The sequence below is a fragment of the Ornithodoros turicata genome, chromosome 9, assembly GCF_037126465.1.
Source record: "Ornithodoros turicata isolate Travis chromosome 9, ASM3712646v1, whole genome shotgun sequence".
Taxonomy (NCBI): Eukaryota; Metazoa; Arthropoda; class Arachnida; order Ixodida; family Argasidae; genus Ornithodoros; species Ornithodoros turicata.
The window spans coordinates 26,426,614-26,443,513 of NC_088209.1; the positions used below are offsets into that span (position 1 = coordinate 26,426,614).

Below are 16,900 nucleotides of genomic sequence, written 5' to 3' on the forward strand. Positions count from 1 at the left end.
CGGGTACTGTGGTACCGTTTCCTAGCTATTTTCGATTCCTGTTTTGGCGTGTGCTCAACAGTTTGCAGATTGGATTGTTTGGTAGCCCGCTCTAGCTGCGTGCAAGACTTATTTTTTTTGGGATGCTCTACATACAACTGATAGAAATATCAATAGCGTGATATTCCCCATTTTTGTTTCCAAAACTCTAGACGAGATATGGGAAAGTCATATAGACATGCATATAAGCATTACCTCTGCTCATCATACGGCAAGTTATCGATACAGCGCCAGCAGCATGTAGGTACATGGCTCCCTAAACAAACATCTTAACATCTTGTTTGTATTTTTTGCGATCACTTCCTTCTCTCCATCTTTTTTTTTTTTCAATCTCTTTCCACAATTGCTCGTCCCATTGGCAAGTTCATTATGTGGCTCTGCTGGATAACGTAAGCCCACGATAAATAGCCAACAAAAGTGTGACGACACCCCACCAGCATGAATGCGGCGAAGCACGAACTCATGATATCGATTTCTGTTGTCGATACGACCATCGAATTTCATTTCACTTTCGGTTTCTGGTAATCGAAACCAAGATATTTTCGTGTCTGTTTCTTTTTTTGCTTCTCGCGGAATTAGGGTAGTTAACGTTTCCGGTGACACATGCTGCTTACGACTGCTGCTCGTGAAGCTGCTTCGTGCTATGCAACTACCGCGGTGCTCGCGAAATACCTGGACATACTGACCCACTTCCGATAAAGAAGAAGAAGAAAGAAAAAAGAATAAAAAATGATCCACTGATTATTAGAGCCGTGATGCTCCTTCACAGTGTGGGTAAGATGAGCTCAACCTATTTATTACACCTAATTAATGAAATATGTGCTCAAGTCATACATTAACAGCATCCCGCTCAGCGCTAACTTTTTTTATTTATTAATCATGTACATCATTAGTCCCTCAAAAGAGGTCCCCGTGCACCAGACACTAGTTAAGCCCCACTTTTCATTTGAACTGCCGTCACATATTCCAGCAGAAATTAATGATCAACCGCATCAGACACTCTTGTGTCCAAGACAGTTTTCCGCACACAGATGACAGTAGGAAGGCAGACGGTCCTGTCATTAAGGGTGCAAATCCCCGGGTGCAACTTACCAGTGTTCATTTGCGCTCACTGGCGATGACTCAATTTTGCAACCGGAAAGAAGAGCCCCGCCCCCTTCTTCGTTCCCGGCGTGCCCCGCAGCACGCACAGTGTTGCCACCGGCGTTCGACATTTAGCTTCGCGTCTGCCATATAATTAGGATAATAAGCGAGACAATAAGAACGGGACTGGTAACACTCTGGTCGGCATTGGAAGATGAGAGGTTGGACGACCGGCATGGGCGCCGCGCTTCACAACGTCATGTTACTTCTGGGAGGAGAAAGAAGGATGGGGGAGAAGGATATAAACTCACTTCGCTGCGTGACGTCATGGCGATGTGGCAGCGCTGCTGTCCTGTTTGGTGGGCAAAAATCGCGCGTTCAACGAGTCACTGCGTGTTTTCGGTCGTTATTAAAGGCATGACGCCAAATACGGCGTACACGTCATGCGATTTCCTACCCCCTTTCGCCCACCAGCGACGTCTGCTCTGTGCGCATGCGCGGATGCGCCCTCTTGTTTACAAATAGAAGTGGGTCTATAGTCTCGTAGTAGTCAAAAGGGAGATGTATACGTTGTTGCAGTATAGAGGGGTCAGCGGCTAAGCGGGATGGCGGCTGGGATGTAACACTCACGATGAAGCGCTGTCCCATGACTGGCTGTTTATGGCTGTGTTGCTTCCGGGGAATACCGGAGGAGGGCGGCACTTGTGAAAGCGCTGTTCATGTTAGAGTAGAAAGGGAATCTATTGGTTTATTTCTCTCTCTCTCTCTCTCTCTCTCTCTCTCTCTCTTTCAATTCTCTCTTTCAATTCGCTAGCGATGCTTTGGCTGCCGCTGCCGTTCGTTGTCACCCATTAGATGAGGTTGCCCTAAAGAAGACTACGCAACAAATCGAAACTATTTCAGACTACGGGTTTGTGAGATGCTCCCCGATGTTAAGAACCACACTCAGATTATGTTCAAGGATTTAACCAGTGGCGAGCGGCAATTTCGGAGTTTTATTGTTTAAATTCGCCAAGCTAGACAAAGTTGTCCAATTAAATGCTTGACATCGAACGCAGGCATCATAACATCGGGTATTTGAACCCGTTTCTCGAAAGAAAACGAAGAGTCGCTTTCTACGTGGACTAAATGTGAAGAATCATCCCGCCCTCCACCTTAATGTGTAAGGAGCTGCAGTAATAACTGCACTGGCAATAATCCGGAAACTGTTTTCAGACAACAAATGTGGTACTAGCTTCCTTCGCGTTGAAACTCCAAAACCGTGCAATTCAGTATCTGCACAACAGTGCGTAACGTTCCATGTAACATTGTAGGCGACCCTCAAACACGCTTTCATGTGTCGAATCACATAATAACATTTGCCACTCCACATAACCTTTGCTGTCGTTCTGCTTCGCAACGGAATGCTAGAACTACGACCGGAGCTCTACATATGTTAGCGTTCTTAGTATTTCTATCGCTTGACTGCGTTCTTTTTGGAAGCTATGTGCATATGAGTATTTTGAACTGTTTATTTAAATGTGTTCTGAACAAGAAACCTACCACCCTTTCAAGTAGCTTCATAGGACGATTATGTAGTTGTAGGCCATCGAAATACCGCTTCATACACGCTGATCTCACGCGTGCATAAAAATGCTACGCAGTGTAACATACACAGGGCGGCGAGGCGTAAACCTTAACATGAAATAGCAGACGAAAAGCAATACAAGCGCAAATATTTCATTCTCTTCCCTTCGACACGCCAAAATCACATCCTGCTCCCCTTTATTCTCCTTCTCTATTCACCGCCATGACCCCCTTCCCTCTCGGAGAAAAAAATAAACCCATCATCATCCGCGATGACTATTCAGTTCCAAAGACGACGACAACGACGACGACGCTGAGGCTGGGCTGCATGAATTCGAACCTTTCAATTTCGACAAACGCTTCACAGAGGGCGTTTAGGGGATGATGGTGGCCAACCCTCGCAGGCGGAATCCCGCTGGAAATGACGGCACGCTGCAGCTTGTCATTATCCAGCCTCGCTATCTGCCTTTTCAGTCGAGCGAGTGCCTTTTGTGTATGTCATGAGTCACGCGGACTGACGGTCGCAGCTAATTAATAAAGCGGTTAACGACATCGTGCGCAGGAGAGCGTCGGACGCCGGCAGTGATTCTGCAAACATAATGCACGCCCTCGTGGCAGGCTTCCGACAACGTTCCTCCTCAAACTTTATCTGTGGAGGGTCGGTAGTTTTGTGTTCGGTGGAACTTCCAACGTAGTAGCACAAAGTCTACGCGAGTGGATGGAGGAGTGTACCCGTACTAGTAGAGATAATAGCCAGCAGATCGTGTTTTGCCCTAACCGGTTGTTTGTTTACACGAGATAGTAAAAACACCGTGTTCTGGATAAATTACGAAAAGGAAATTAAGAGCGATTATGGAACATGAGGTGAGGTATTCACGACGCTGCCTGCCGTATCTACAACTTTGCACCACGTCTTTACAAGTTCCTGAAAGGCGGCATATTGATGTGAACTTGTTAAACCAGAAAAATATATCCTAATTATTAATCATGCATGTGTCATATTTTTCAATCATTGAAGATATAAATACAATTAAGTGGAAGGAATGTCGTTCGCTTCATTTGAAACACCATCATAGCTTGAAATTCCTAAAGATTACTTCTCCTGGTAACACGAAAGCGATGCAGGCAAAGCACGCTTTACAGGAGGCTTTTTTTTAAAATCTGGTATGACCATTATTTATTAGTGTTTCTTTCCCACACACTCTCTTAAAATAACCCACTTTTATCTGCAGTAGAATACAATAGAGAGTTTTAGTACATCGAACGCTATCGGCTTTGCGTACGCCCATAACAGAAAGAGAGCTCCGCGCAGTGCGCAGAACCATCAACGCTAGTCCTTACGTACGCAAAGTCGATAGCGGACAACAGCGGACAATTGAGTACAATGTACTAAAACTCTCTAATGTCCGAATTTTTCGAACCAACGTAATGCTAGCGCAAAACAACCAAAATATGCAACCCAGTTCTTATGTCTACAAGGGACGTAGCACACAGAGCTCATTTAAACTTGTAGTAAACTTCTAAATTACGTCATAGACTTCAGTCAGCGCGAGCCTTGCAGCTTCCTTAACCTTATGAGAAGAGGTTCTGGCTTGTGCTTTGTAGAGTTTCAAATGCGCCCATTAAGGTGAAAGCCGGCATCTTGCTAATTTATGCGGTCTCAATTGCGAGATGGAATCTCTAAGCAGGTTCGTAACAAAGCTCCTTCCCGTCTTTCTGCGGTCCTTAATAACAGCTGTTATAATTACTCGGCTACGCGAAGGCCACGGTGCCTTTACTCCATGCCCTCCACAAAGAGTAGGACTTTCGGCTATTTGCTTCGCTTCTTCGCAATATCGAGTATTCCCATTGAAATTGACAATGAAAATGTGATTACTATACTGACGATTGTTCACAGAAGATGAAACTCGGTTAAACTGTATCTTGAAACAGCAGCGGAGTTGCCTGTAGTAGTGTGCTAACCCAGAAATTGAAATTCTTCATGACACAATTCTGTTCACGCGTGTCAGCGTCGAAGCTCCTTTAAGCGAAGTTTAAAAAAGGCTCCAACAATAGTTGATGTGCACACACACACACACACAGATACATTGGATGGTGATGAGTTGATGTGTAGAAAAACAAACTGCGCTTAGAAAACTGGAACAGGAAACGCACTTGTCACTTCTCGAGGTCTGATAAACGATTAAGATATTCATAGTACCAGGGCGTCACGGAACTTCAAGCTCATGTAGAAAAGGTACGATTAAAGTGCCAGCGCTGTCCATCGTATGACATGTAGTAGACCTGGTATTTAGAATGTAAAAAGGCAACCCCTCCGTACCATGGGAATAATGATTTATGAATATATCTCACGTGACAACTATACTGTTTACTTTTAAAGCGAGTCATATTCGAGCCAACGGTATTTTCATACGCCACGCTCAATTACATACACAGAGATCGCTCCTTATCAATTCACGAACAATAACCATTCGCTTTATAATTGTACACGACAAAAGTCCCACGCAGTACAATGCACACTTCACGTTAAATCTGTTTGCAGTAAGAGTCTGGTAAAAATTTCAGGCGTGACGCCTTTGTATTCCCCTAAGTCGATTATCTTCCGCAGATTCGCATTCATTTTCGAAATGTTCCTTTCGTGTTCGGTTATCATCCATTTCCGCCGGACCCGAACATGATGCTATAAATTGTACCGAGCTTTATGAAACTCTCGGCCGTCGACTAGCATTACTGGACTGGTGCCAGATGCTTCCAGCAACAAACAGGCTGGTAGCCTTCACATATCTTTAGGTTTAATGTCACACCGAGAATGACGTTTATCGTTATTTTAGGAGGGGGGGGGTGGAAGATGCGCTTACGAAGTTACTGTCCATTCGCGTTTGATTTCAAGATAAGGATACCTCATTTGTTACGGGTTCTGTAAAATTCATGGCAGAGTACAAATGCAGAAGTGGAACACAGTTATGAGAAGTTTGGTACAAGCGAAGTGTCACTAAACGTGAATTTGTATGACGCAAAAAAAAAGAAAAGGAAAAGAAACAACACAAAAATCCATTACGGAATATGAAGACGTACCTCCAGTTCTTATTTCGTCATAATGGACTCATTTGTTATGGGTATTGGTAAATCGGAACCACGCGTCGTTTGGTTTTACGCGCAGAGCGTGCAGAGACGCAAGCGGCATGAATTCAATAATAATTAGGAGTAGATTAGTAGTAGGCATGAATGTCATAACGTTTCACGCTATATCTGCTACGTTTGTGCACCTAGGCACCCATGTGTACGCACCGTTGAGCAGTTACGTGGTATGGGTACTTGCTTGCAGGCTTGTACCCGTAGATTGTGTGTGATTGTACATCCAAAATGCATTTCTGTCCAGGTCCTCTATAGGCTTGTACAGGCTTCTGCAGCCTGAAGTTTGAAGCCTCTGCAGGCTTCTACAAGACTTCTTTTCTCTGTGTGTATATGTTAACCTCCTTTTGCTACAGAGGAATATGCTATTAAGGATACTTCTGCGCTCTCTCACGTACTTTTTTTTTTTTTGCGTTCTCTTTTCTCTTCTTAATTTCCCCACTTTTTTCGGCTTTTTTTTTTGTTTCACTTCCTTCATTTATAGCAGATAAACTCCCTTAGTACGTATACATATAAATACATTTTTTTAAAATATCTCCCGTCCAAGAAAGACAAAACTACCGCAATTCCGTCCTTGCTTTCTTCCCTAAAACGGTTCCACGCTTTTTTTTTTTTTTTCACATCACTTCTTTCTTTCCTTTTTCGCATTGCTTCACCCATTAGGACACTAACCTCGTAATTCAACCTCCGCACAATGCGAAGATTACAACTGGATGGACCACACACAAAAGAATCCCCAACGCGGCAACGTTTCTGGCGTCCAGCCAAAAGTCATCTATCAAGAGGAGCGATAAGAGCACAAAAAGAAGGGCGCCAAACGAATTGCCATTTCGTCCTCGCAACTTGCAAATCGCTAATCAATAGACAAGCCAGAAGTGAGGAAAAAAAACTGCATAGAAGATGAGCAACGCTTTAATTAGCACACTCTGCGATATAACGTAGAACGCGTGCCTTCAAAACTTCGTTAATACTCGGTTGCCTGGCGTAGGCAGCGAAAGCGTGATCTAATGTCTACTGCTATCCAATATCCGTGCTCTTCACGGCAAAGCGAGGAAAGATGCGTACGAGCCCGTTTAGTTCGCGCAAAGTGAAAGGGAGAGACTGTTTTACTTCTCATTTTGGGGAAATGGAAAGAGAGGCTTGCATGTGTCGGGAACTGACGCGGAAAATTAAAATGTTCAGTGGGCTGATGACGTTTTGACTGAGGTCAAGGGAGCGTTTCATGCAGGGTCATGAAGTTGTAACCGGGCGAAAAACGAATAGCGAGGCTATAATGACATTTTCATGGTGAGCGAAAACGAAACTGTTAGTTTGGTTGTTTGTAAGTCACTGTCGCATGTTTGGGCTATGCAGAAAGCAAACTACGATTAAAGGGACCGGGATACTTCGGTGTATGCGGTTCATTACATCATGCGTGCATTGTACTACACGGACATGGACATCCTTCATCCTTCCTTCATCATCTTTACATAATGTTCCCGTGCAATGGGATAGGGTACCGCACCACGGCGGTGAAACACCCCATCTCATCGTCATCATTTATTGTTGTTGTTGTTGTTGTTGTACTAGACGCTAGAGTCTTGAGGGAAAAGAAGTTATTAGCAACTTATCTTTTCGGTCATTTCCGGTTTCACCTTACGAGTACCAGTTACACCACATTGTATTGCTGGTTGGATTACACTCTGCGGTGTGTGTGTGGGGGGGGGGGGTCCACGGGGGTCACGTGACAGAGGAATAAAGTTTATATCGTTCGACGTCAAGTTCGTGTTTGTGGACCGCTTGACAGCCAAAATTCTGAGTATGTTACATAAAGCGGCGTGCCGTTCACAATAAGTGGAGCACGTCAGTGGGGGTCGACCAGGCCAGAGCCAGGGGCCCTTCCAATCCGGGCACCAAGTTTCATCTGCATACAGCAGGAAGCGAGCGAGAAATGGCAGTTCAGTGTATTGGTAATTTTCATTATACGATGCGTCTCGAACGCTTGGTTGGATCACACTCTACGGGGAGAAAGAACGCTTGCAAAAGAACGCCCTTCCACCCCCTAATCCAACAATGAATTACGTCCTTACACAAATGAATTACACCAATGAATAACACCCTTTTGTGCTTCGCCGCGACCAGCCGCGACAAAAATATGTAAACGAAGCCAATTAATTAGTTCAACAAATGACCGGTTTCAGTGACAGATTTTTCTTTAAAAGGTGTCCACTGAAGGTAAAAAAAGGGGGTAGTATCCATTTTAATGCCGACGACGCCCTACTTTAGAAGTTACGTTTGTTCACGAAACCCTTTTTAATTTTTATTTAAATAATGAGTGCCTCCCACTCATTTACACGGTGCGCAGCTTGTAGTTGTAGGTGGTGTCTGACAAATACTTGTGAAAAAGAAAGTTCTTCGATTGGTGCACCCATTCACGAATTATTTAGCCCGGAGATTTAACTGAAACACCCGGTATACATATATATATTTCTAGGTAGGTATTGGCGAGATAGAGACCCTTGAACACACACCCGCGTCAACCTGTGGCGTCACAGGTGCGAGAGTCATTCCCATTGGCTTTCGAAAGCATGCGACCTCTCCAGCGCTACCTCATTGGCGGAGACGCCCGCAGTGACGTCAGAGGTGGAAGCAAATTTTTCAAGTTTTTTTTCTTTTTTTCTCTCCATTTAGTGTAAAACTCGGAGAACAACAACTTTATTATGATGATGATGGTTGGAGAATTTCATCACCGTGGGCGATACTCTACCCCAGTAGTTCCCAAACTGTGGGTCGCGACCCCCAAAGGGGTCGTGAAGCGGCCCACAAATTTTAAAAAAATGGCACGCCGTACCCGCTATCCTGCGTTACCAGGAAGTCCGTGGCAGGAGACCCGGAGGTTTCTCATAAATGCGCTTGCATGCGGGGTACGCGACGCTTTCGATGCATCACACAACCTCACCTTCACGCCTGATTTCACTTGTGCGCGAGGGCCAAAATCTATGTTGCGAGAACAACACTCACTCCCATTAAAGGCCACAGCGTCTGCGTCTATCGCGGCATACACTGACGCCCCGACTCCACGGCGCACCGAGCAGTCGTGGCGTATGGCGCAGAGTCGTGTGACACGGCTGAAGTCCTCGGTTATATTAAATGACATATCTCGGCTCAAGGTGCAGTTTGGGAAGAACTTCCCGCAGAGCCAGTTCAAGAGACATGCCTGGATCAGGGATTCATTTGGCGGGATTTCTCTTCCCGAGGGCTTTAGGACGGCAGACGAAGAGCAGTTCATGGGCCTGAGTTCAGATTGAAGTTTGAGGTTGCGGTTTCTGCGATACCCACTTCCGGAATTTTTGGCAGGTTTGACCACGAAATACCCGCTGTTGACGAGAAGAGCCACGAAAATATTGCTCCCGTTTGCAACCACGTATATACTTATGCGAGCTTCGCTTTTCCGCCGTGGCGACACTTAAAATAAATTACAGCAGGTCATAGCTTAAGATCGAACCTGGACTGAGGGTTGCGGTGTCAAACACCGGCCTCGTTTCGAGAAACTATGCTGCAAGAAGCAGGCTCACTCCAACCACTAAAGAGAGGTCTACGCTTTCACGGGCGTGCGCTCCTGCCGTTGTGCAAGACTTTTTCGTCCAGAGAACTCGCTCTGAATGTAGCTCCAATAATGGAAGTGCAATACTGCAATACCAGCAGTGCAATACTCGTCCGTCTCCGAGATAAGAGAGCTGCTTCTGCGGCTGCTGCCAGCCTGTTCATTCCACACGACACCACAATGGGCTGGAACCCACTGGAGAACTAGCCTATGTCATGCTGCTTACACATGCCGGTAACATTAACACGTCCGTCATTAGACGTGTCACTTGGAATACATGCTCACATCTATGTAAATAACCATCTTTTGTATTTACGGGATAAATTTTACGCGAAGTGCCACAACCGCTTTGAAGCTTCCAGCCATAACTTGAACTGGTTATTCTAAAGTATAAAGGACTCCTTTGGAGGGTACCAGACGCAGAAAATCGAATCATTATCATCAAATGTCAGCTAATGTTGCAGTTCCTCGTAATGTGTAGAGGCTGGGTCAAAGACCGACTATACAGTTTTGTATATCCATTTCCTTTAAATATCGTTTACGTCTCACCCCTTACACGTGAACGCACGCCCCCGCCTGTGAACTCAGTCGTGAAATCTCATTCTTCTTCTGTGCCCCACTCTCACCTTCAACGCATTAACCTCATGCTTTCTTTTTAAAGTCATCTTCTGTGATTCATCTCATCATTCTTTCACCGTTTGTTAGTCATCTTTTTTTTGTCATCTTTGTCTTTAATCTACCTCATCCTTCTTTCATCATCAGGTAGTTTTTCATTTTTTCCTACTTCTTTTTCTTTTTCTTTATTTCTTAATTTTATTTATTTATTTATTTATTTCTTATTCCTTCCTATTTCTTTCTTTCTTTAATTCTTATCTTTTCTTTTTATTTATTTATTATTATTTCTTATTTCTGGAATAGCAAGCCGACGTCCCGTTTGGCTGACCTTTCCCCTTTTTTTTTTCCTTTTCGTCTAATAAACATATCGCCCCCCCCCCATTACACGTTACCGCGTGCAAAAATACCATATCGAACAGCGCAGGGCTTAAAACTTATCAAATAAGAATGCTCTCAGCAACTCACAGGCTACTGAGTCATCCATTTGGACAAATGGCCGTATCATATGTCCCTACCACCATAGGTGGGTTCCCTACTCGATGTTAGTACACATATCCCATGTCTCTTCAAAGGACATCGTGTGTTTCACACACTACACACCGTCGATTACAGAGAACTACTCCCTGACAACCTTCGGCAGACAAAACGACCTAAATATTCTATCCCTATATTCCACCCCCTTATCACACCTCTTCCCGCCACGCTTTCACCTTCACCATTTCGCCCAGTAAAAAAATAAAAATAAAAATAAAAAGAAAGTGAGAAATACGTCTTCCCAGACTTCTTAAACTCAACCTAAACGCCCTGCAGTTTATTTGCATACTCTCTCACATGCAGCTTCTTTCTATCTTCCTTTTTTTTTTCCTTCCACCGTGTGTGCTGTTAAACCACCATTCATAACAGCTCCCAGCATTCCCAGAAGAGAGAGAAAATGTGAGCAAGCACGCCACCCAAGCAGAACGGCACCATACGAGAGAATTAAGGATTTCGTTTTAGTTATGAGGATGCGCTCTGCGCAACACAGCTGTTGTGCTCGTGTGGCGGGGAAGTTCGCGTGCTCGTCGCACTTACACGGCTCGGATACGGGTGCACCGGAGCGACGCGAGAGCGAGACAAAAATCAGTCGCAGATTACGCTCGCTCGCTGTTTCTCACTGTTCGCGCGGGCGCTACTGTGATTTTCTTGATGAAAGAGAGAGGGAGAGAAGGCTGACTTTGTGTCGGACGTGGAAGATGAAACGAAGTTTGCTTCAGGTTTCATCCTCTGAGCTTCACTGTAGTGTACGCTGTGCTAACGCGTCATATCTTTTCTATATTTTGTAAAAAAGTTTTATTTTTTACAATTGGTGTACGTTTTTCATTATTATTCGTATCAAATGTTTGTGACGGATCACGGATACAGGAGGTGAAAAACAATCTCCGTGACGTTATTTCTTACATCCGTACAGGTAGAAAAAAAAACGGACTGAAATCGCTTTTCCCGGTAATAACGCATTTTCGGCGACACACAGTGACAGACCATTGAGATTTCATGCTAATGGTACGTAACAACGACTGTCATGCGTGCTAAACGAAACTCCCATATTTCGACTACCTAGCCATGCAGCATATTTAAATAAAGCTTCTTTTTCATGATTGTTGTGTGCTTTTGAGAAGTCCGCCACAAATCTACGACATCGTTAGTCAAGGAACGTTTAAAAAGTTAAAAATCCAAAAGGAACACCGCTACACGTAGAAGTAACGTGTTCAAGATCGTAACGTTTGTATAGACTTGAGAAGGAATTTCGAGCATGCGAGCGAGCTTATGTAATAATGACGTGACTTAGGCAGCATATCCTTAAGTTCCGGGTGAAGACAAGGGGATGAACGAAGAAACCTACAAACACCGAACAAGACTGAGAAGACAAGAGTGAGTTTTGTCCTCCCCTGTGCGTCTGCTTCTTCATCTCCTTAACCCAAAATTCACGGATATGCTGCCTACTATACATTACGAACTTAGCTGCCCTTAATTTTTGTCCCAGGCCACAACAAACTGGAGGTAAAAAAAAATAACGCTCACAAAGCAAAGTCGATTGACACATTCGCTCATTCTCAATCACGATCTCGTCCACAAAACCCCCGATCACGTGACCACTTCCCACTAGGCAGAAACTCCCCAAACATAAAACATTTATCCCCACTCATTCCCTCGGAGTAAGTCATATGCTCCACTTAGTCAGGCGCCATTACATCAAAACAGCGCACACCATATCCCAACTCTCCTCTTCTTTCTTTTTTTTATTTTTCCTTTCTACGATACACACATACTATATACACCAGGTCCCCACCCACACAGAGTCCCCCTTTTTCGTAAAAAACAAACTTGGGCGTAAGCGTCGTCGTACACGCACGTGAACAACTCCGACCATTCGGTGGGGGTCCCGACACTGGCGTCGCCCTGGCGCGCTTCGTCCCGTGACTCAGCCATGTCTCACGTGAGTTCGTCCACTCAGGTGAGGGCAGCCCCCACCTTTGTGTGTACGTACGCTGCATCATCCAATATGCAGATCGATCCATATCTCTATTTGGGGGGGGGGGGAATAGTTCTGTGCGGGTAAACGCCCAGCCGCGTACGTACGAGGTCGCTGCCTGTATCCCGCCAAATTACCTGGACATGAGCTGAAAAATTAGGCTCGTATGGGTTTAAAAAATATAGAAAAACGGGACGCGCTGAATACGAAAGGAGGCTAAGTATGGAACTAGGGCTATTTTTCTTTTTTCTTCGTTTATGACGTGAGATGGAAATTTTGGATGAAGGGTGAATGGGGTAATGTTCGTTCATGCGCAGAGCTAGCCGAAGTATACGTATACGAAACACTCTCTCCCCTTGGACTTTCCTAACTATTTTGAGGCAGTACTTCGGTCTCAGTGTTATAGGCCAAGTACTTCGGAAGAGTACTACGAAGTGCAGGTTGTACTTTATGCGCCGGACGAGTGCCATAACTTTTTCAGCAATTTAGAAAACACAATTTTAAAAACATATGTATCAGCCAGTTTGCGCTGGTCATTTCATAGCAGAGAAATAGAGCATGCAGTGTTCGAGAACAAAGTCAATAAGCAATTCACGAAAAAAACAATGAGTGCCAGCGCCAGGGATTGAACCAGGACCCTCCTGTAATTTTGTTCCTTAAGCTCTTGGGCGCTCTATGTGTTGTGTTTGTCACTTAGATGGAGGTCGCTTCGGCTCGTTTGCTTGCATATCTGTTCGAGAACACTGTGTGTTTCGACTACTCTAACTATTATAATCCAAAACTGTTAATATAATATAAGATTAAAATAATCAGAAACAGTAAGTGACGGGTAGCCCAAATCGACCTTCGTAATTGGAGAATATCTTCAGTGTATATCGATCGTGATAATCTGCATCCCTACACAATCTTCCAAACATGTTACAGGATATTTCCAGCTATGTATCGGATATCTATAAAATAAATTGCACTCGTGCGCATACTTGTGACGGACAGAACTGATGATGATGATGATTGAAAGAAAAAAAAATGGGGATTGTAGCCCTCATCACGAGGGCCGGCTACCGGTGAGAACTAAAAGCGCGGAGCTCGGCTGCTTTTTGCTGTGTACATGACATCGTTTAGCGTGTGAGCAACCGCCTGATCAACTCGCACGCTTTTATTGGCTATTAACGTGCCTCTCTTGTTATGTCGACAACAGCCCTTTAATTACTGCGATCGATCTACGCTTAACGTACAGCAAACTGCCAGTTTGTATATTTACACGTTTGTTCGTGCATTTACCAACCAGATCACAGTTGTCTCGCGACATAAAGTTCCGAATTATTATTAATTTACCAACCCCGCAGTTTAACTTGAAAGAAAGAAGTAACACGTGTAACTGGGACCTCTGTTTGTGTGTCTTCTTGTGTCTTTGTCCCTGTTTTGACTGCTCCTTGTTCTCCGAGTAATAAGTGTAAAACTTCAAACGGCGAAAGAGGCGACAAAGTGTAAATAGCGCTTGAGAAAGAGTTTAAGAGTTTCACGGTGATAACAAGCGAAGAGATCGCATTCGCCGGTATGCGCAGAATGCTTGTCAATGCGTATACGGCGACGTATTAGATAGCAGAGAGTTTAGTGAGTAAGTATATCGTATACGCTATCTCCTTTACGTACGCAAGGGATAGCGTTGGTGGTTCTGCGCACGCGCAGTACGTACACAGAGCTTTGCGCATGCGTAGAACGAAAAACGAGAGCTCCGCGCATTGCGTAGAACCACCACGTAGGCGGTAGCGTACGATGCACTAAAAATAGTGAGTTTTAGTATACCGTGGATAAGGTTATCGTGCCTATCGGAACCAATCGCAGTCGTGCATGACTCAGAATCTTATCCACTGATTGGTTCCGGTTGATACGGTTCGACGCAAGCCACCTTATCAACGGTCTGCTAAAACTCTCTAATCACAAAGAATGAGTTTTCGTGCATCGTACGAGTTAGGTGGGGGTGCTACCGCCTTTGCGTACGTAAGAGCGTTGGTGCTTCTGCGCGGAGCCATATTCGCCGAATCCGCAGTCTGCATCCGCTATGTAATTGCGTACGCAAAGCGGATTGTGTACGCTGTACTAAATATCTCTCTATTATGAGCAACTGACGCCCATCTTTATGCGGGTAGCAACAACAACACAGAAATCGTGACCATGGCATGGGGTGATGGTGGGGGGTATATGTTTAATAGAAAGAAAAGAGGAAATGGTGATTGTATTAGTCATCGTTTCGCATTGAAATTGGCCCTTGCTGGCAGCTGCCATCCCAGGGTCATTCACGCAGTAGTTGTTCATCTTGGATTCGAGTAGCGACATACAATTCTGCTGTTCGAATGTCTTCCGTTGCTGCAATGCGCTGGTGCAGGAATATAGGCATAGAAAGACACTTACCTGCTACGGGTGAAGGCTTCGCCAGCACGGCCCATCTCGTCCGCCACTGGAAAAAGCCAAGGAAGGGGGCTCAAATTGCGGCACGGCTGTTCACTTTTAATCAAGATGGGTATGGATAAAAGGCAAAAACAGAAGAATATAAAAGAGGAAAAACTGCTCACTGTACCAAAGTACGAATGTCAGTTCAGATAAGTGTTAGAGCAGGTATTTAAAGTAGCGCCAACATATTCTTCTTTTCTCTTCTCTTTTTTTTTTTTCTGTTAAGCCTGAGCTTTTAAATAACGATGTTGACGCAAAATAAAATGCTGATAGGGAGACTGGCGTGTGAGACTTCGAACTTTTAGTATTTTACTAGTTGTTGCGAGCGAATGGAGGATGACTTAATGTGTTTATTGATTTGAAACACACTGAAGCGGATGGTATCACAAAGACATACACCTGCATTTGAATGCGCGGAAACAAGAAATGAAATTAGCGCAAATCGACCAAAGGTATTATTCGCCCAACCGAACTAGGAAGGACTCTAGAGTATTTGCTGTGGTGACCTCTACCAGCAGGTTTAGCCTGTGTGTATGCTATTTTGTCTCTAGTAGCAGCTTATTGGGAAATTTCATTGTGCGAGAAGTTCTGAATGAAAACTTTTCCCCCCGTTGGTAGGCTAGTGACGTCATTGAGCAAAGAATGTTGCACGTCATTCATGGTGGGTTACAATTCAACATTATTTTGCCCTTTCCCTTCCGCTATCAGTAAGTTTACAACTTTCATATCTAACGGTTATGCGAATCCCGCACCCAATAAAAATCACAACACAGAAGAACTGCAGGGAAGTGTTCAGCGTGCACACACAGTTATTTGTTGTCTACACCTATTAGCGTGCAAAATGGGTGTTTCTGTAACTAAACATTCATTTTTATTTTGCATGCTCAGCTGAAACGTATAAAAGCATGCAATGTTGAAAAAGGTGTCTTTGCAAAACGCCCATCTCAAACAGTGGTGTTCTCCGTGTAATACCCTTCGAAATGGTGAATGGTTCGATTCGAATGTTGAATATAATATATAATACAATATTATATATAATATATAAAAATAATGGTGAATAAAACCCATCGAAATGGTGATTCTTGTAGAATACACCATTTAGAAGAATGGTGCTTTACAGAAGGCTCTGTATGCAGTGAAACTTACACAACAAACGAGTCTGTCCATACGACAAGGTATTTACACCCGAAGGGTGTAACTTACGCAGTATAACTTACCCGGCTTCATATTTTCATAGTCTCGCCAAATCATGCAACAGTAATTTCACTCAGTCGTTACCTTATCGCTTTCACCTTATCTGTTCGCGTTCCAAATTTTCTCCTTCATTACTCCTTCAATCCCTAGCGGTCGCCGCGAGCAGTCAGCGTTAAGTGTGCATCCATCCGTCCGCGAGAAAACGTGGGAAGAATCTCTAACATTCCGATTATCGCCCTGCACTGCAGGACGTTTAGCGATTCAGCTGTCTCGCGACAAATCAGTTCCACATAAGGTGGGTTACAGAAGAGAGTGCAGGCTGCGCTCGTAAATCCTAGAGGCGACTCCGCGACCGCGTGCCGTTAAGGCGGGCGTGTAGTACGAAGTGATCACTCGGGATGAGTTTCGTGTCATATTACGCGCAGTTGCGAGCCTAGATGACGGCGGGCTCGACATACGTGCGTTCAACTTCAGAGCACGTTTTTTTTTTCTTGCATTTTTATTATTTATTACGTTTATTATATTATTGCATTTTGGAGTACTACATTACTGTAGCGCATATAAAGCAACCCCGAGATCGCAGGTTCGAAACCGGCGAAGGACGCCAGCAACTTGGTGGCAGGGTACAATTTGCTTAGACACGCCGTCTTCCACGAGGGACGTTAAATACAGGGTGCCGTGTGGTGAGCTTTCATCGCACGTTAAAGAACCCTCAGGGTAGCAAAAGC

General features: G+C 44.5%; 1 protein-coding gene across 1 annotated transcript in view; it reads right to left on the minus strand.

Annotated features, from left to right (window-relative positions):
• Positions 1-16,900, minus strand: part of LOC135368468 (uncharacterized) — a 239,247-nt gene that overhangs the window by 221,422 nt on the left and 925 nt on the right. Inside the window, exon 2 of the mRNA XM_064601766.1 lies at positions 14,940-14,985. Coding sequence (XP_064457836.1) covers positions 14,940-14,985 — 46 coding nt within the window. The remainder of the gene's footprint in view (positions 1-14,939; positions 14,986-16,900) is intronic.